The 21,579-nt window shown below is 40.0% G+C and overlaps 1 protein-coding gene across 1 annotated transcript in view; it reads left to right on the top strand.

The window, feature by feature from the left end:
- cers6 (ceramide synthase 6) overlaps positions 1–21,579 on the top strand; it is a 205,482-nt gene that overhangs the window by 166,298 nt on the left and 17,605 nt on the right. Inside the window, exons 7-8 of the mRNA XM_052027662.1 lie at positions 8,577–8,705; positions 10,737–10,843. Coding sequence (XP_051883622.1) covers positions 8,577–8,705; positions 10,737–10,843 — 236 coding nt within the window. The remainder of the gene's footprint in view (positions 1–8,576; positions 8,706–10,736; positions 10,844–21,579) is intronic.

The raw sequence follows: 21,579 nt of genomic DNA, 5'->3' as shown, positions 1-21,579 counted from the left end.
GATTCATTACAAATCATAACTTTTGAAGGGATGCTAATTTAAAAGAGAATTTCATTACAAATTATGATGTTGATGCAAAGTGTTTCAGTTTCACATCATTCTAAAATTATGCAACATACATTAAGTGATAAGATCCAAATTAGCTCACAGGCAAAGCTTCTGCAGAGTTGCCCCACATTACAGTATGGTCAGGCTGTATTTATGCCATAATTGTGGCATCACAGTGAAGCAAAACCATAGCAATTCATTGTAGCAGTATTAATGTAAATACATCCACAAACAGCAGTGCAAGTTTCTTTTTTTTTATAAATTACCAATACTAAAGCCTTAATCTAGGCATGGATTTTTTTTCGTGCTGTTAAATTATAACAGACAATGCAGAGAGTGATCTCAGCCTGGAACATAAGTCCAAGGCTCAGATTGATTTTAGTCCTTAATTAATGAGTATAGTGAGTTGTTGATGTTCACTGTGCTTCTTCAGCAAAAGAGACATTCTCTTTGGGCCACGGCTGTCTATTTCTTGCAGCTCAGGAAACCTACTTAATAAAATGGTTATGCATTTTATGCAGGTGCAGGTGGGCCTCAAGTGATAGTGCAACAAAGTAGGTTCCTTTTAGCACAGTTTTCCACTTAGAAAATGGGCAAAATATGGATCAATTTTCACTCCACAATATTTATGTTAGGAGGCACAAAGACCAAGGGTCTCACTGACACATGTTTTTTAAATAATATATGCACAGGCGCATTTGCTCCTATTTATCAGTTATTTCAGGCAAATTATTGTGACTGGTGTGTATGGAGGCTGCAGGGTCACAAAGAGCTCACTGAGTTCAATGAAAGCTGAAGATTTTCTCAGTGCTTTTTTTCCTAAATCTCTGCGGGGGGAGACTTCTTTCATACAAAGGTATAGCAAAATTATTTGCATGTTTACAACTGGCAGCCCTATGAACAAATGGGCAGAAGAAATCTTCACCCTCTGTATCTTCCCCAAAAGAAGGAGAGACATGCTGCTGCTATAAAATTTCTTTCTTTGTACTGTTTCTCGGAAATGGATTGTCTTTTTCACTTGACAAATTTATTTTGGATGTGATTCGGCAGCTGACCAAACAAATTGCATCTTCCAGTTATTTACTTGACAGGATGCCACATCACATCCAAAATAGGTTCACAGAATTGCTATGTAATTGGTCAGACACATCACATTCAATGTGCAATATTCACAGTTCAATTGCAGGGTTTTTGTAAATAGGTTACTTAGATGCTGAGGCACATTTAGAGAGACCATTTCACAAAGCATCACTCCTAATTCTACCATCCATACACAAAATGGAATGTCTTGCATGATTCTGTTACCTTAGATTAAATTGGAAGTAGAGAACCAAAAACATAACCTACAAATTAAAATCCTGTGGTTGTCAAAATCCCTTAAGATCCTGGTGGTTACAACAAGATAGAATCTACTGCTGCCCTGCAGCAACCACAGAACTGACAAGGCGTAAGACTAATGATTGGTAGGTACAAGTTGCAGGCACATACAACTGCTCAAGTAACTTCCCCATTCGCCTCTCTCCATGGCCACTTTAGCCCCAGCCATTCTCTCCTTGACTCACTGAGAAGACGAGCTGATCTGGGATTTTTTAAGGTTTTTTTTAAGTTCTGAGGTCCTTGGTGAGTTCAGGTTATCTGGTATCATTTACAATTATAGTTTCTACAGAAACACAGAGCAGAATTTTCCTTTCCACCCCCAACTGCCAGGAAAATTCTGCAACCTGCCCATAGTGTGCTACAGTTAAATTTACTCCAACCATTGTAGGCAAGTAACTTGCTTGCGAGAGGAAAGCTTCAGTATGTTGTATGTGCAAATGAGATCTATGCCTCAGATTTTCACAGACTTGTACCTTCAACAGTTGTGGGCTGGGTTTCAGAAGGCAGGAAATCTGGCAGCTGAAGGGGGTGGGGGGGGCAGGGATTCCTGATCAAGCAAGTTAAGTGGCTTTCCAGGATCAGGAAGAATAGGAGTACCTCCCCAAACCCCCAAACTAATGTGTGTGATTATCTCCATCCCTGTGATTGACCGACCACCCCTCCATCCACTGCCATGATCAACAGACCTACACACACAGACCTACACAGACACAGACACACACACACACACACACACACACACACACACACACACACACACACACACACACACAGACACACACACACACACACACACACACACACACACACACACACACACACACACACACACACACACACCCCCTACTCAACTCCAGGCTGACAAGAGAACTAACCTATGGCCTGAAGCCCCTAAATGCCCATCGCCCCCTACTCAGTCATTATGATCTCCCTCACTGAAACAAGAGCTCTTGACACTGTTCCCCCCTGCTCTTCCAGCTCAGGCCATTGCAAACAATAAGTGCCTCATTCTAGCAGCTGAAAAAATGAGTTACTACCTTCAGCACTGCTCCTTATTAATTGCATTTCTAGGTTTCCAAGCAAATGAAACTAACATCGTTTCACCCCATCCTTCCCATCACTGTCTCCCAATAAATATCAGGGCCAGGAAGCAGGAAATCCCAGGGCCTTGGCTTCTTACTTTAACTTTCATTTTCCTTATAAGGAGCTCTCATTTGTTTGTCCCTCCTCACAGCCAGCAAGCTGCAGAAACCACTTTTTTTTTCCTGGAGTGATTCTACCAACTCCCACAAAATTATGATGAGGGATTAGTAGAATCGCCAAAGAATCTTGTGGTAACTTGTTTGTTAAATCTTTTTCATGTGTGTCAAGCAGATCTTGTAGATAACTTCAACTGGTCCAAAATATGTCATTACATTTCAAAATTCATTGAACTGTCGAGTCAACCAGCAGGAAATCCCCCACGGACAGAAGCCCACTGTGTTTAAGAATACCCAAATCAAGTTGCTAAGGAATATCCAAAACCACATACTACAGATGCTGGAAGTCTGAAGAAAACAAGAAAATGCTGGAAGTCTTCGGCAGGTCAAATCTGCTGAAAGGTCACTGAACCGAAACATTAACTTTGTTGCTCTCTACACAAATGTTACATGACCTGCTGAGTGCTTCCAGAGTTGTCTGTTTTTGTTGCTAAGAAATGCTCTCCTGTAGAATTTCCCACTGCCCCTTTGCAGAAAATATTCTGACCATACAGGGGCATGTGAAACCTAACTTCTTAAAAAGTGTAAATCTTAGGAAGAGATGGATCGATTTCTGATACTTTGTTACAACAAAGGAGGAGGACATTTGGCCCATTGAGTCTATGCTGATCCCATTAGTCCCAATCCTCCACATATCTCCTTACAACCTGTTCTCTCACAGTACATCTACTCCCACCTCATTCTTCTGCCACCCAGCTACACTTGGGGTAATTGACAATGGCCAATCAGCCTACCAGCATATCTTTGAGATGTAGGAGATAGAAGTGAAGCACTCACAAGGAGAAGCAGCAAACTCCACACAGACAGCACCGGAGATCAAGATTGAACTCTGGAACAATGCGGCAACAACACTAACTGCTGTGCCTCTGTGCCACCTGTATCTCTGTGGAGCTTGCACATTCTCTCCCATAACTATGTGGGTTTCTTTTGGTGCTCTAGTTTCCTGCCACATCTCAAGGATGTTCTGGTAGATTAATTAGCCACTATAAATTACCTTTTAATGTTGGTAAGTGGCAAAAGAACCAAAGGGGAGTTAATGGGCATGTGTGAGAAAGAAACCAGTTGCAGGAGTACGGGGAAAATTAGGAGAGGGAGAATACGACTAACGGGGTTGCTCTCTTGGGTGCCATCATGGATTTGATGAGCCAAATGGCCTTCTCCTCTGTCCTTATAAGATTTGTCATACCTTATATTATAATTGCTGCCTTGGCACAATTTCCACTGGGAGTGCTTATTTATTAACAACAACATGCATTAAGGTACATCCAAATATCCTTAATGTGCCAAGATATCCAAAAGTACTTCAGAATAGCAGTATTGTACAAAGTTTGGCAATGAAACACATAAAAACATAGGATCAAAAGCTTTGTCAAACAGGTAGGTCGACAGGCATGGACGTTTAGGGAGGAAATTCAAGGGTTTGGGGCCTAGGCTGCTCAAAGTACAACAGCCAGTGGTGGAGTGATTAAAGCATGGGATGCACTAGAAGTCAGAATAGAAGGAAAAGGTATTTCATAGAAGTGGACGTAGGAAGGGGTAAGCTAACAGAGCAATTTGAAAGCAGGAATGAGAATTTTAATATTGAGATAATGCCTGTGACAGTGAGAAGAGTAGTGATGGGTCAAAGGGATTTGGTATGAGGTAGGAAAAGGGCAGCAAAAATTTTGAAGGAGCTGAGGTTTGTGGATCAAGGTGGTTAGAAGGTCAGGAGAACAAATTTGATTAAGTTATAGCACATGAAAAGCACTTCCAGATAGCTTAACCTGTAAAACACACCTAATGCACAGTAAATCTAGTGTGGGGAATATCTGTTTAAAGGCCACAGCTATTGTTAAAGGAAGACTGGAGGGAAATTGTGGGAGAGAAAAATGGTGGAATTAATCATCATAGAGTATGGTGGAGACATGTGGTAATCATGGCTCCATTGCTCAATGCAAGGGTAAAGGTCCCGCTACAATCTGGGCAAATGATTGCAAGACGCAAGGAGTGCTTACTCTGTAAACAAACTTGTTTGAATGTGGAAGACACCACGACATGATTCTTGACTCTTTGAAAAGCGCAATCTGCAAGACTGAAAGCTAGACTGTGAAGCTCCAGGAGCTAAACCTATGCACTACATCCTCCCGATGAGTGCATATACACACATTATTTCCTGTGGAATAGTACTTGCATCAGTTCACATTATGAAGCTTCAGCAGGAGATGCTTGGGCCTTTTGGTTGTTACGTATCACTTTCTTGATATTGTGCTCCAACTGCCAAGTCTTTCCCCAACAGCTGAATAATACAATATGGATGAAACTACACAGGACAGCTGGCTTTGTGTAAATTACTGTAAGAATGTAAATATCTATGGTCAGTGCTGTGAAACAGGCTAAAGTAAAACCAACTGCTTAATTCAGATAAATCCTCATGGAAATTATTTCTGTTTTCTTTTGGTCTTTTTCATCAATAATTATGACAGTTGTTGTCCTTTAAGAAATGCTGCCATCTTCTGCAAGGTGACGCAGAACCAACACCAGTTGAACAATATGCCACTTAAATAAGCTTTAGCTAAGAACTGGGATGACATATCAGAAAACTTGTTAGTTTTCAGAATTGTAAGATTGATCAGGAGGAGGAGGGGTGGCGATACTGGTCAGGGACACTATTACAGCTGCAGAAAGGATGAATAATGTAGAAGGATCCTCTCTAGAATCAATATGGGTGGAAGTTAGGAAGAAGAAAGGAGCAGTTACTCTACTGGGAGTATTCTATAGGCCCCCCGGTAGCAGTAGGGATACTGAGGAGCAGATTGGGAGGCAGATTTTGGAAAGATGCAAAAATTACAGGGTTATTATCATGGGAGACTTATACTTCCCAAATATTGATTGGCATCTGCTTAGTGCCAAAGGATTACACTGGGTGGAGTTTGTTAAGTGTGTCCAGGACGGATTCCTGTCACAGTATGTTGACAGGCTGAATAGGGGGGATGCCATATTAGATCTAGTTTTAGGTAATGAACCGGGTCAGGTGACAGATCGCTCAGTCGGTGAGCATTTGGGGGACAGTGGCCACTGCTCCATAACCTTTAGCATTGTCATGGACAGGGATAGGAGCAAAGAGGACGGGTACATATTTAATTGGGGAAAGGAGAATTATGAGGCTATAAGGCGAGAACTTGAGAGCATAAATTGGGATGACATTTTTGAAGGGAAATGTACTGTGGAGATGTAGTCGATGTTCAGGGATCTCTTGCAGGATGTTAGGGATAAATTTGTCCCAGTGAGGCAGAGAAGGAATGGCAGGGTGAAGGAACCATGGGTGACAAGAGAGGTGGAACAACTAGTTAGGAAGAAGAAGGCAGCATACATAAGGTGTAAGCAGCAAGGATCAGATGGGGCTCGTGAGGAATATAGAGTAGCAAGGAAGGAACTTAAGAAGGGGCTGAGGAGAGTGAGAAGGGGACATGAAAAGGCTTTGGCGAGTAGGGTTAAGGAGAATCCCAAGGTTTTTTTCTCGTACGTGAAGAGCAGAAGGATGGCTAGAGTAAAGGTAGGTCCGATTAGAAACAAAGGTGGGAAGATGTGCCTGGAAGCTGTGGAAGTGGGTGAGGTTCTCAATGAATACTTCTCTTCAGTATTCACCAAGGAGAGGGGTCTTGATGACACTGAGGACAGTGTTGTTAAGGGTAATGTTCTAGAGCATGTAGATATAAGGAGAGAGGATGTGTTGGAGCTGTTAGAAAATATTAGGACAGATAAGTCCCTGGGGCCTGATGGAATATTCCCCAGGCTGCTTCGTGAGGCAAGGGAGGAGATTGCTGAACCATTGGCTGGGATCTTTGAGTCCTCATTGTCCACGGGGATGGTACCGGAGGATTGGAGGGTGGCAAATGTTGTCCCCTTATTCAAAAAAGGTAGTAGGGATAGTCCAGGGAATTACAGACCAGTGAGCCTTACGTCTGTGGTGGGTAAGCTGTTAGAAAGGATTCTAAGAGATAGGATCTATGAGCATTTCGAGAATCGTGGACTGATTAAGGACAGCCAGCATGGCTTTGTGAAGGGAAGATCTTGCCTCACAAGCCTGATAGGGTTCTTTGAGGAGGTGACCGGGAAGATTGATGAGGGTAGTGCAGTAGATGTGGTCTACATGGACTTTAGTAAGGCGTTTGACAAGGTTCTGCATGGTAGGCTTCTTCAGAAGGTCAGAGGCCAAGGGATCCAGGGAGGCTTGGCCATGTGGATTCAGAATTGTCTTGCCTGCAGAAAGCAGAGGGTTGTGGTGGAGGGAGTGCATTTGGATTGGAGGGCTGTGACTAGTGGTGTCCCACAAGGATCGGTTCTGGGACCTCTACTTTTTGTGATATTTATTAATGACTTAGATGAGGGGGTGGAAGGGTGGTTAGCAATTTTGCAGATGACACAAAGCTCGGTGGTGTTGTGGATAGTGTGGAGGGCTGTCGAAGCTTACAGAGGGATATTGATAGGATGCAGATCTGGGCTGACAAGTGACAGATGGAGTTCAATCTGGAGAAGTGTGAGGTGGTACACTTTGGAAGGACAAACTCCAAGGCGGAGTACAAGGTAAATGGCAGGATTCTGGGCAGTGTAGAGGAGCAGAGGGATCTGGGGGTTCATATCCACAGATCACTGAAAGTTGCCTCACAGGTAGATAGGGTAGTTAAGAAAGCTTATGGGATGTTAGTTTTCATAAATTGTGGGATTAAGTTTAAGAGCTGTAGCTTTAGACCACACTTAGAGTACTGTGTCCAGTTCTAGTCGCATCATTATGGGAAGGATGTGGAGGCATTGGAGAGGCTGCAGAGGAGATTTACCAGGATGCTGCTTGGATTAGAGAGTATGGATTATGAGGAGAGACTAAAGGAGCTAGGACTTTACTCATTGGAGAGAAGGAGGATGAGGGGAGACATGATAGAGGTATTCAAAATATTAAGAGGAATAGATAGAGTGGACAGCCAGCGCCTCTTTCCCAGGGCACCAATGCTCAATACAAGAGGGCATGACTTTAAGGTAATGGGTGGGAAGTTCAAGGGAGATGTCAGAGGGAGGTTTTTCACCCAGAGAGTGGTTGGTGCATGGAATGCGCTGCCTGGGTTGGTGGTGGAGGCTGATACGTTGGTCAAGTTCAAGAGATTGTTAGATAAGCATATGGAGGAATTTAAGATAGATAGATATGTGGGAGGAAAGGGTTAGATAGTCTTAGGTTTGGTTTGAAGGTCGGCACAACATGGTGGGCTGAAGGGCCTGTATTGTGCTGTATTGTTCTATCATTGCATTTCAGACAGAAACATGTGACATAAAAATTGCAACTAAAGAATTCAGACATAAAACAAATGGTTTAATAACTTGGGGGCACAGTGCACAACTAGTAGAGCCACTGCCTCATAACTCCAGTGACTTGGGTTTGGTCTGGAGCAGTCTGTGTGGAATTTACACATTCTCCCTATGGCCACGTGGGTTTCCTCCGGGTGGCCCAGTTTCCTCCCACATCCCAAAGACGTGTGGATTGGTAGGTTAATTGGCCCTGATGCTTAGGCGAGTGGTAGAATCTGAATGTTGTTGATGGGAATAAGTGGAAGATTAGTGTAAATGCGTGTTTGATGTTTGGTGTGGACTCAGTGAATCTAAGAGCCTGTTTCTGCACTGTAGGACTCTATGACAAATTACTTCCTTTTGAACAAGTTGATGCGTGAGATGTTTTATAAACTGCCTAGATATGAGTTCAAATTGTTCTTTTTTGACAATTAGTCACCCAAAGATGAATGTTGGATATTCAGATCATTCCAGTAGAATTTTTATTCTAAGTTTGTGAACTGTGCAGGGTGCTCTATATTGGACAATTGCTGTGAAATTTGCACTAAGTTATTACCCAGCTTTTTCTTCTTGTTTTAGGACTTTGCCATTATGTTTTTGCATCACATTGCAACAATAGCACTTATAACATTTTCATATGTCAACAACATGGTGCGAGTAGGAACACTGGTCATGTGCCTTCATGATGCATCTGACTTTCTGTTAGAGGTAAGGAAAGTGTTCATTACCTTTAATAAGTCCTTATGACATTGCAACTGGGCATTATCACACCTATCACTATGTGAAAAAGAATCGTCTTCTTACTACCAGATCCATACTAATAATATTTTGCGAATTGGCAGAGGGAAAAATCACAAAAACATAGTTATATTTCCACTAGTGAGTTTTGTTTACCTCTTTCTGTTTACATAAGCCCTTTTGCATTATTACTGTCTGCCTTCCAAACCTCCTATACTGTTAATGAGCTTCCTCCCAGTGAGTAACCCCCTGGCCTTGCTTGGCATTCACCCTAAAGAATTATCTAATATAAGAAACTGGCCAGATTAATGTTGTTAATCAGACTAAGAAAGAAAGTAATTAGAATTTCATCTTTCACTTTTCCCACAACATTGTTTTCCCTTCCTCTTCTTCTGAAGGCATTGAGTACTTGGTCAGACAATGTTTGTCTTTGCCTAATATGGCATTTTTCATGCATAATACTAAACAATGTATGACAACCATATTCTGATATTGACCCCATATTGACATATGCACAAGTGCACATACAGCAGGAAAAGTAGGAACAGGAACCCTGATTGTAATGCAGTTGTATGTATAGAGGCCACTCCAGCCATCACCCAGGTGAGATCAGCTGGCTCAGTTCAGGCCAGGGATCAAACTTGCAGCCTTCCAAATATGTGTAGCTAAGTTTCCAGCAAGAGAATCTTGTGTGTCCAATTCGGGTTGGTTGGGAAGCAGAATTTCCATTAAGTATATGAAGAAATAACAAAACTGCATCAAGAGGATCCAGATGGTCAATAGTTATTTATGAGCATGTTTTAGAAATTGTTTTTGGCAAATATAACGAGCGTGATGTGGCATATTGAATATTTTTAATAAAAGTATTCAGAATCAGGATCCATTTAAAAAATGCTGCAAGGAGTCATGTTGGCAAAACAGGTTAACGCACTGTCTATCCTACATTTTTGAATTCAAGTACATCCCAGAGTAATTTTTGTGTGTTATCTTTACAGCATAAAGTCATAATCAATATAATATCCCACTACATAACACACTAGTTATAGTAATGAATGATATTAAAAATGGAAAGTTTAGTGGAGGTCCTGTTTTGGAACTGAATAAGACAGATTGACAGAGGTTTAATCTGGTTCGAGCTCATGCTCTATGTCACCTGGAAGGCCTTGACAGATACTGAGTATTAAAGAAAAAAATGTTCCTATTTCATGCTGTGAATATTACTCCCCAGGTAAGGATAACAGTGCTTAAAGAATGTAAAATATTAAGGTTAACTGAAACAATTTCCTTTTCATTATATTCAAACAAAAACATAGTTGACTAAGTAAAAGGAATGCTATGATTGGGGGACCAGCTCAGCTCTGCTCTTTTACAGAGTTGGAATTCACATTTCCTGCAGCTTCAGTAAGAGGTCATTAATGATACAAATGAAGAAAATCATTACAAAACAAACATACAAAGTCTCAGAAAGAACATGATTGGTGGGGATTATTTTAATAGCTTATTTACAGATAACCAGTTTAAAGTAAACATATTCTGAAATAATCTCCTCAAGTAAACTCCATAGAACTTTCACTGTATATTTTCAAAGATCAGTGTAAATTACTTATTCTGTGCAGTGAATGGAATTACTGATAGATTAAGCAGTCTGTCATTTGTTGAATATGCAATTTATTTATGTTTATGTACAAGCTCGCTTCATAATTTATCTGCTTATTTCATCCACACTATTTCCGTTTTCTGAACCTTTTTTCTTGCCATGTTAGTAATTGTGTGTTTGTGAGCTAGATCCACAGATTATAATTAAATGAGAAACATACTCATCTCAAGGCATTCAATGCATTTAATGATCCTGGTACTATAATATTATTTGTGACCAGGCACAGATTAATGAACTCTTGTGTCACGTTTGATCTACTTGTTAAAGAGAGGAGCAAACTAAAGACTTAATAATATTAGTCAGATATTGAAAATCCAAAACCAGTGTTTTTTTTTAATTTTCAGGCAGCTAAGATGGCAAACTATGCCAAATGTCAAAGACTGTGTGACCTTCTGTTTGTAATGTTTAGCTTGGTCTTCATAAGTACAAGGCTTGGTCTTTACCCAATATGGTGAGTAAACGGTTAACCTAATACCTCAATGTATTTCACAGCAACTTTGTTATTTTACTATTATAAGCATGCCAAAATGCAATTACCTTTTGGAAAACTGCATATTTAATTAGACAACCTTATTTAACAGATTCCTTGAAAAAGACTAGTATTTATGCTGCATTTTTCACAGTATTGAGTTGTCTCAAAGTTCTCTACAGTGAATGAAATATTTTTTCGGGCATAACCACTGTTGTAGAAGACGCAATAGGAATTTGCTGATGGTACATTTCTGCAAACAGCAATCTTGTTTAAGTGATATTGATTATAGGAACAGTAAGAGACCATTTAATCCCTCAAACCTCAATGAGTTCACGGCTGATGTGTCACCTTACTCATTGCATCTTTGCCCACATATTTTGGCATGGACATGGTAGGCTGAAGGTCCTATTTCTGTGCTGTATTTCTCCATTGCTTTATAACCTTTTACCCTTGTCACCAAAAACTTGTCAATTTCAAATTACGGTTGACCTCACATCAATTGCCATTTGTGGAAGAGTTATAAGTATTCTTTGTATACAGAAACATTTCCTGACCTGATTCTTAAAAAGCCCTGCTCTAAGTTTAGATGGTGCCTTCTCATCTTGGGCTACCCAGCCGCAGAAATAATTTATCTTTATCTACCCTATCAGCTCTCCTTCATAGCTGGAACTTTTTATGATGTCATCCATTGATTAAATTATGAGGAGAAAATACACATCAGGTATCATTCCGGTAATTCTAAGCTGCACACCATTCACAGCTAATATATCCTTCAGGAACTCATAGCAGTTTAACCAGGTCTTTGTATAGCTGTGGCAATTTTTTTTACCCCATTTAGCCATAACCATAACTTTACCCTTTTGTACACTAGGCCTCTAACTGTCAGGCTCGGCATTCCATTGGCCTTTTAAGTATCTTGTCAAATTATGGTTCCAACACAGGTTGAGGAAATATATTGGTGAGGACACCAGGATAATTTCTCTGCACTTTTTCAAGATAAAATCATGGAACCTTTTGTTTCTTCCTGGAAAGAAAATGCAACCTCAGTTTCGCCTCAGCTGAAGGAGAAAAATCAGACAGTGTAGCATTCCCTCGGTACTGCATTAGTGTGTCAGCTTAGAGTCTTGTGGTCATGTCTCCAGAGCGGGATTCTGGTTCAGAGGTGGGAATACTATCCATTGAACCATGATTGATAGTTCTGCCTGTTTGTATCTCTGTAAAACACCATGAAACATTTCCCACATTGAAGAAAAGTTATAGCCATTCTCCCATTTGAACTCGGTTTTTTTTATTACTTTTTCTTTTCTTCACTTTTTTTCTTTGCTTTATTATTGCTTTTCTTTGTCGCTGGAATAAATTTGACACAGGATGTTGAAGCAGCTAACAGGAATGTATCTGTTCATTGTTCAGGTCAATGAAATGTCCACGTTAATGGTAACCATGATTGGTAATGTATTCATCATAGATCATTAAAATTTACCTCCTGCAAAGGCTACAAATAAAAATATGTGATGAAAAACATTGGACTACTAACTGTCCCATATTGTGTGGGACTTCCTGTACCTGAAAGAAAAGTTGTCTGTCCTAGATAACATTGATATGGGACATTAATTTTCCCATTTCACTGGCAGAGGCTGTGGAGATGGGCCAAGAATCCCCAGAATAGTCACAGCTCCTTGGACAAGTGCTGTGGAGGCTACAGCTGAAGATGAAATAAGGACTCGCCGCCTTCACTGTTTGCCTGGTCTTAGGGTCCCAAATAATGTTGAGCCTCAGTCCCACCTGATGTCAGACCCAAGCACTAGGAGTAGCCTGGGCTTGGCCACTGGGACCCAGCCAAAGCACCAATGACCAGCCTGAGCAGGTCTCTTACTGGAACTGTGCAATTTCAAAGCGCACTTTTAAGTAGCTGCTACAGGCACAATAGGTGTAAGAATCCTTGAAGTCCTATCCCTGCCTCAGCCACCCTTCCAGGTTTATTCTTGTTAGAGCAAACACATGAAGGTGAACTTGAGGAATTCCCAGACAAAGCTAACAATACTAAGAACAATGCTTTTTGAGGGTGAATGTGGAGGAAATGTGATGGAGGGGAGCGGGAAATGTTTATCCTCTGAGCTGAAAGCATGAACAGCTGGATTTTTGAAAAACACTTCACTTTTGTATGATTGTCAGAGTGGCTTGGAGTGTTGCCTTTCAAGTTTAATGCTCACATTCCAGGAAAAGATAACTTCTGTATTATATTTTCTTTCTCTTCCTTTGCTTATTTAATATTATTTTGTACAGCACCACCATTACAGGAGATACTTTGGCCCACTGAGCTTTTGCTGTTTTTGGGATTTGCTGTTAAAAATTGGAGTTTGTTTTGTTGGCTCCCACAATGAGCTCCAACCACCACCTCTCTCTTTTTGTGGGAATACAGTGTTAGTAACCTTAGGCCCATACTTTTGATGTTTCTATAAAACCTGCCTCCACCAATCCCTAACTCAGCACTGAGTGATAGCTGGTTCATCCTGGGGATCCAGCCCACTTCTTGCCCTCACATGGAGGGAGAGCTGCAGCAGATGCCCTAAGGTATCTACGTGTTCACCTGTTGATGACCATTGGCCTGGAAGCAGGCACATTTTGGCCATCATCCCCTCATTGTATGCCTGTTACGGACTCAGTGAAAGTCCCTTTAAGATAGAGAGTGTGTGTGTATGTGTGTGTGGGGCGTGCTTACGTCAATAGAAGATAAAGGACGTAATGACGTTGTTGAAGAAGGCAGAAGAAGAAGAAGGAGAGAGAGAGAAGGGAGAGAGACACCAGCCTGCTTGTTTTCTCTATCGATGGATGAGAAACAATAACTGTGTTTGCCACTGAAATCCATGTATGGAAGTTGGAAGTAATCCGGTGGAGTTCACTTTGTTGCTGACCTGTAGAAGGGAACAGGTATTTGTGTGTGGACGACCACGGTTCGGATGCTTTTCGGGGTGAGGAAGTCACTACCGAGTAAACACTGGAGTGTCGTTTGGGGTCCATCGTGGAACATTTGGATTTCGTATGTACTCTCTCTATGTTTTTCTACATCTACATCTTATCTTCAGACAATGGTGGTTGTTGAAGAAGCCCTTGCTCATGTTTCACCTTATGGCTTGCGGAACTGAACTTTAAGAACCATTCAGGAACTGGGAGTTTTGGACTTTGTCACACACACACACGAAGAGTTTAGTTTTGGGGTTAACGTTCAAGGTTTAACATTTTTGAATTCTAACATACTAACATTTTTTTTTAACTTTTATTTTACGTATTATCATAAGTAGTGATTAATAAAATAGTTTTTAACACTGAATCATGCTCAGTGTGTTTCTTTTGTTGCTGGTTTGTGACAAAATTGGGGGCTCGTCCGGGATAGTTCCCAAGGTTAATGAGTGTCGTCTGGGATTGTACCCCAGATTGACAAGATTTGTTCGGGATTCAATCCAAAGATTTTTGAGGGAGGTCTGATAAATTCTTTTTAATTGGCTTGTGTGTGTGGAAACCAGCAGCAATGGATATTAAGGCATTTTTGGAGTCACCAACCCAAAAGGGATTGGAGGTGGCGAAAAAGGATGATTTGATAAAGATTGCTACAAGGTTAAACCTTACAGAAGTAAAGCAGTCTATGAGAAAGGCAGATATTCAGAGACTGATAGCTGGCCATTATGTGGAAAAGAAGGTGTTTGAGAAGGAAGTGTTAAAACAGTTTCCTGGCAGTGAAATAGCAATTTCTGAGGCACAGGTGCAGCTGGCAAAGATAGAGGCTGAACGAGAACAGACCCAGTTAAAGATAGAGGCCGAACAAAAGCTAACTCAGATGAAGATAGAGGCTGATCTAGCAATGAAGCAGATGGAATTGAAGAGGATGGAGCTGGATAGTGAGGAGAAGGAGAAACAGAGGCTGCATGAGTTACAAATGAAGCGTAGGAGTTCGGAATCTGATTCTGATGATGGTTTTTCAGCCAGCAGGGAGGTTCGATTAGTCCCTCCGTTTGAAGAAGATCAGGTTGATCAGTATTTCCAACATTTTGAAAAGGTTGCTGTGAGTTCAAACTGGCCAAGGAAAGGATGGGCTCTTATGGTACAGAGTGTGATTAAAGGTAAAGCTCAAAAAGCTTATTCTGCTTTGTCTGCTGAGGATGCAGCTGATTATACCAAGGTAAAACAAGCTATTTTGAAGGCCTATGAATTGGTCCCTGAGGCTTATAGACAAAAATTCAGAGACTTGAGGAAATCTGCAGATCAGACTTATATGGAATTTGCCAGTGGAAAGAGAATATGTTTTGAACGATGGTGCCTGGCTAAAAATGTAGATGGGGATTATGATAAATTGACAGAATTGATACTGGTGGAAGACTTTAAAAGATGTGTTCCAGCTGAATTAACAACATATTTAAATGAAAAGGCAGTGGAAACTTTACAAGAAACTGTTAGGTTGGCAGATGATTATGCTTTAACCCATAAATCCAAATGGGGACAACCTAAAACCTTTCAAAAGAGTTACAAAGACAATCCAGGTAAACCAGAGATTAAATTGGGAGGTAATCAAAAAGGAAAAGATGAAAAGAAGCCAGGGCTGGAGAAACCTGTTGAGCGTACTTGTTATTACTGTAGGAAACCTGGCCACGTGATATCTAATTGTGCCCTTTTGAAGAAAAAGAAGGAAGCTGGGCCCAATGCTTGCTTTCAGGCAATTAAAAATCAAAAAGGTTTAGGAGATGCTGTTAAAGATCAGTCCTTGCAAGAGGGAAAAGCGGAAAAGTTGGAGGAGGTGAGAAAAGAATTCCGTTCGTATGTATCAGAGGGTTTTGTTTCACTGAATGATGAGTCACCCCAGGTGCCAGTGAAAATTCTTAGAGATACTGGGGCTAGTCAATCTCTCTTGCTGGACAGTGTTTTAAATTTTGGTGAAGAAAGTGACACTGGTGAAGTAAATCTAGTACGAGGCATTACAGGTGAGACCATGTCTGTCCCTTTTCACAGGGTGATTTTAAAGTCAAAGTTCGTAGAAGGACCAGTCGAGATAGGGATAAGACCTAGTTTGCCAGTGGAAGGAGTTTCTTTGTTATTGGGAAATGACCTTGCAGATGGAGAAATTGTTCCTGTGGTACGGTTAACGACCAAACCAAGGATTGATGAGTCTGAGAATGATCCAGATGTTTACCCATCATGCGCGGTGACTCGAGCTAGAGCTAGAGAATTAGCCAAGACAGACAGTCCGGTGCAGTCTGATGTAGTTCCTTGTGACAGTCCTAAACAGGAAGAAAATTATGATGCCTTGTCTGAGACTTTTCTGTCTTCACTGGAGGATCAACATCCTTATAGTGAGCCTGAATTTAAAGATTTGTCTTTGTCAAGGAAGGATTTTATGGTGGAACAGACAAAGGACCCTGAGTTGACAGAATTGAAAGAAAAAGCTCTCTCATGTAAGGAGATTGAAAAAGTGCCAACTGGATACTATGTCAAAAATGGAGTGTTAATGAGGAAATGGAGACCTCCTCATGTTCCTGTTACTGAGGAATGGGAAGTTATTCATCAGGTTGTTGTTCCAAAAGTTTATAGGGATGAGATTTTAAACCTGGCCCACAGTATGCCTTTGGGTGGTCATTTTGGGGTGAATAAAACTGTAGGGAAGATCTTGAAACAATTCTATTGGCCTGGTTTGAGAAAAGATGTGGTGATGTTTTGTCGAACCTGCCACACATGTCAGATGGTAGGTAAACCAAATCAAAAACCCCCTGTGGCTCCATTGAAAGCAATTCCTGCTTTTGGTGAACCCTTTTCGAAGGTGATTGTGGACTGTGTTGGTCCCTTACCAAAGTCTAAGACTGGAAATCAGTATTTGTTAACCATCATGTGTGCCACTTCTAGATTTCCAGAGGCAATACCCCTTAGAAATATTAAGGCCAAGACGGTGTCAAAGGCTCTTGTAAAACTTTTTACCTTGTTTGGTTTGCCAAAAGAAATCCAATCTGATCAAGGTAGTAATTTTATGTCAAAAATTTTTCAACAAATAGTCTATGAGCTGGGAGCAAAGCAGATTGTATGCTGGTTTTTGTTGCTGGTTTGTGACAATGCCCCAAGTTGAAGTCACACAGTTTACGCTCAGAATGATTTGCAAAATTATAACCAGCTATTTTATGCTGGTGTCCTGAAAATCTCATTACTGGACCCCGAGCATAAAATACAACATAAAACAAGTAAAAATCAGAGTACACAAATAGAAATTTGAGCAAATATGAAACCCACATTGATGAAATGGGACTTAAACTTCTTTTCAGTCCGATTTCGTCAGTAAAAATTAGCATTTGAAGACATCAAAGGATCCTCTATGCATTTGGGAGTGAGAATCATCAATGGTTGTGGATTATCCTGTACAATGCGTGTTGGCAATTCATCTACATCTCACTTGATTATCGTTTCCCTTGATTTGCTCTTTTTGACCAATTGCATTAATTTATATTTAACCCTAGTATTCTTGAGAACAATTCAGTCATGGAAGGTTTATAATTTTTGATGTAAAATATATGTAAAAATGCTGTAAAAATATACAAATTAAGCTATAAACTATAACTTCACAACAAAGTGTAAAATCTTTAAATGCATTTGCCCTTTTTTGTGGCTTTGCCTCTTCTTCCTCCATTCAGTCTTTCCTCAAGCGGTTCAGGATTCCATCCTTAATCTGGAACAATTCTCACCAATGCTCCCCCTGACTGAAAAAGGGGACCAGTACAGCATAGACCTTTTCTCCTGTTTAAGGATCTCAGAGCCAGCCAAAGTAAAAGTGGAAGAAGTTAGTCAAACATGCAAAACATCTGGTACACGCAGTTTTCACAAAATTTGCTGACGGGTCCTGAAGTAGGAGCAGGACCCTGTTTTGAACATTTAAGTTGAGCCAACATTGATTTTAAGCAGTATGAACCAATATGACAGCGGCCTTGCCACTGGTGCAGACTAGGTGACGGATTTCACCCAGAACTTTCATTTTACGCTCAAAGGGATGGCCAAAACGCAGATCAACTTCAGCACCAATATATCTAGATTAATACAAATCAATTAATAAATCAAAGACAGACAGAGATTGCTAATGGTTAATAACTACTTTTTTTCTGTCATGAACCATTGTGATTATAAGACAAAGATATAAAAATCTGTATGTGGCAGATACTTTTAGCTTTGCACTGTTGTGATTTTGGGATATTTACTGAATAGTTACTGAAATAGTTTTCTATAAAATGGATTGTTATGTATAATGGAAAGGCAAATACCATAAAGAACAACAACTAGCTGTCAAAGAGTCTAAAGCAGCAATTCACCATTTGGCTCTGCTGACATTTATGACATTTTCTAGAAGCACTGAATTCACTTCCTGTCATGTAACTTATTGCCAGCAATTTTATATAATCTGCATTATGCAGTGATTTCATCAAACATGTATGAAGGTACAACATCTTCTTTACAGTTTGAATATAGTTTCAAACCTTTAGCATCCTATAACCTTTGTAGGGTGAGTAGCATTTTTACTAAGGATGAATTTTAGGGCAAATAATCTATATTTATTTCTATTAAAATTCAGCAACTTTAAAGATTTAAATTTAAAACATGATAGCTTATTTTTAAAATGGCATTTCAAGGATCTCTTATTGCTATACACATTTTAAACTAGTTATGTAAAATAGTTTTATTTATATGTATATATTCTTAAAGCCATGTCAGCAAAAATATTGATATTTGTTGTTAAGGATTTTTCTGTGTATGGTTTTATGGTGCTTCATGGATTCCTAATGTTGGAAAAGCCTTCAGGGAATGGGAGGTGCAAGGCAGGCCTCTGACAGTTCAGCAAGAAACCCCAAAGCATTTACCCACACTCACACCCACCAGAAACTGGTGGAAAAGACATCAGATCCAACAAACATGCCGTTCAGAACAAAAGTCACGCCAGCTTAAAGGCCAGGTTGTGTGGTAACTGCAGTGATAGAGATGGAGGGATCAATGCAAATCAAGTCTGTGGTTGTGAATGGGAACCATCAATATTTGCATTTTTACTGCATGTTCAGCAGACAGGAGCAGTTTTTCAGGCATCAGAGAATGGAAGGAAAAGTCCCTGACACATAAAGTTGCTGCGAGAAGGAGGATATCAGAGGTAGGGAGGTTGGGAGGAATTGTATGGGAGTGGTGGGCAGAGGGTTGCTGAAATTATTTAAATAGTTCAATTCACAAGTTTGTCCGATAGGCCCCACATCCAGCTATTTGCTACAGTGATTGATGTCATGTGACAAAAATACACTTAAATACACAACATATAATACCACAGTATGAGGGTAGTTCAGCTGAAGTCTGATGGTGTTTATTTTCCTCTGAAATAAATTCTAGTTAATTTAATGACGGTTATGTCCATGTTACTGATAAACTTTAGGGATGAGAAGAGTCATTGGAAAGTATTAGGTATGTAGATATGGTATCCCTAAAGCCTCCTCTTTCAAAACTCTGGGATATGCCTATTTCCATGCCGTCTGACTCTACAATAATAATAATGTTAAATCAATTGTCTCCTTAGGATTTATCAGTTTTCAGGCTCACTAAATTCTCTCATTTTTTTGTCTAATACTTAGTCCTTCCAGTCCTCATTCTCACTTGAGCCCTGGTTCTCTAATTTTTACGACAGGTTTTATGTGTTGTCTTCCCTGAGTTGTTAAATCTTCTACCGTTTCCTTATTTCCAATTTAGAAATCCTCCTTTCTCTGACTGTCAGGACCCACACTTGCCATTGTCGGACTTTTCCTTTTTACGTATCTATAAAAACTATACAAGTGGAAGCTGCAAGGTGGGAGTTGAAGATTGAATGGGACCTGGAACAGGATAAAAGGTGAACAGCTGAGTTTTAGATGAACTGATGTTTACTGGGAATGGGAAACTGGCCAGGTTAGTGTTATGATGACAAAGGTATGAAAGGGAGTTTTAGCAGCAGTGAAGTGAGCTAGGAGTGGATATGAGCAAAGTTGCGGGACATAGACAGTTAATGTGATGGAAAGGATGTGGAAAGACTTAGTACTTAGGGGACAGAGGGTGAGGGTGGAGAGTTGGTTTTGCGTTTGGAAACCTGTGATGAGAGATGTACCCCATGGATCTGTGCTGGGACCCTCACTGTTTGTTATATACATTAATGTAGGAGGTATGATTAGTAGTTTCCAGATGACACAAACAATGATTAAATTGATAAAATGGTTTATTATTGTCAAAGACGTTATTGTTCCAAAGACGTAGGGGTTAGGAAGTTGTGGGCATACTATTGTTGGCGCTGGAAGCCTGGCGACACTTGCGGGTTGCCTCCAGAAAGATGCATTTTACTGTGTGTTTCAGTATACATGTGACTAATAAAGAAATCTTATCTAAATGTACCAAGGTACAGTGAAAAACTTTGTTTTGCTTGCCATCCATAGAGATCATTTCATCACATCAGTGTATTGAGGTAGTACAGGGGAAAACAATAACAGAATGCAGAATCATTCCTACCAGATTTGAACTTTTACTCTTTGGTGTTGGGAGGAGATTTTAATCTCTGGTTAGATCCAAAATTAGATAGGTCATCCACTAAATTAGCTGCTCCTAATAAATCAGCTTTATTTCTTCAATCGTTTTTAATGAAAACTAGGGTCATTGACGCCTGGTGTTTTTTGCATCCAGAGGATAAGGAATATTCCTTTTTCTCTCATGTTCACCATACATATTCCAGGATTGATTACTTTTTTATTGGCAATCAAATGATTTCATCAGTTCGATCCTGTGACTATAAAGAGATTGCTCTTTCAGATCATGCTCCTATGTTTCTATCTTTAAATTTCCCTGGGCTCCCTCAGATAAAAAGATTTTGGCGTTTTAACCTAACCTTGTTATCTGATAAAATTTTTTTCAAATTTATGGAGAAACATATTACTCTTTTTTTTAAAGAGAATTCGTCGGAAGAGATTTCTAGTCTTATCATTTGGGATACTTTCAAAGCCTTTATTAGGGGTCAAGTTATTTCTTATACGGCCAGCATCAGGAAAAAAGCTGATCTAGTTGATCAACTGAAACTATTAGATCAAAAATATGCTTTGGATCCAGATCCGGCTTTATATAAGAGGCGAGTTGAAATTAAAACCAAATATGATCTTCTTTTAACATATCCAGTTGAAAGTCAACTTTTAAAAGATAAAAGTCAATTTTATATTCATGGAGATAAAACAGGCAAATTACTGGCTAACCAATTAAAAATCTCCAGAGCTAGATGGCAAATTAAAGAAATTTCAAAAGCCAATGGCGAGAGGACAACTGATCTTTTAGAAATAAATGATACTTTTAGAGAATTCTATTCTAAACTTTACAGTTCTAATTTTCCTAAAGATAATACAGTAATGGATAATTTCTTTGACCAATTAAACGTTCCTATACTTTCCACTGAAAATCGAAAACAGTTGAATCAATCTATTACATACGAGGAAATCGCCGAGGTTGTGCAATCTTTACATTCTACAATGACTCCAGGTCCTGATGGATTTCCTGGAGAATTCTATAAGGCCTTTTCCTCTTTGCTTATACCTCACTTATGTGCTGCCTTTTTGGATTCTTTTAAATCAGGTAGATTACCACAATCTTTTTATGAAGCCTCTATTTCACTTATTCTTAAGAAAAATAAGAACCCAACAGAATGTGCTTCGTAC

The sequence above is a fragment of the Pristis pectinata genome, chromosome 1 (genome assembly GCF_009764475.1).
Source record: "Pristis pectinata isolate sPriPec2 chromosome 1, sPriPec2.1.pri, whole genome shotgun sequence".
NCBI lineage: Eukaryota > Metazoa > Chordata > Chondrichthyes > Rhinopristiformes > Pristidae > Pristis > Pristis pectinata.
Note: the sequence above shows the minus strand (reverse complement) of the source record. Positions and strands in the feature narration are given on the sequence as shown.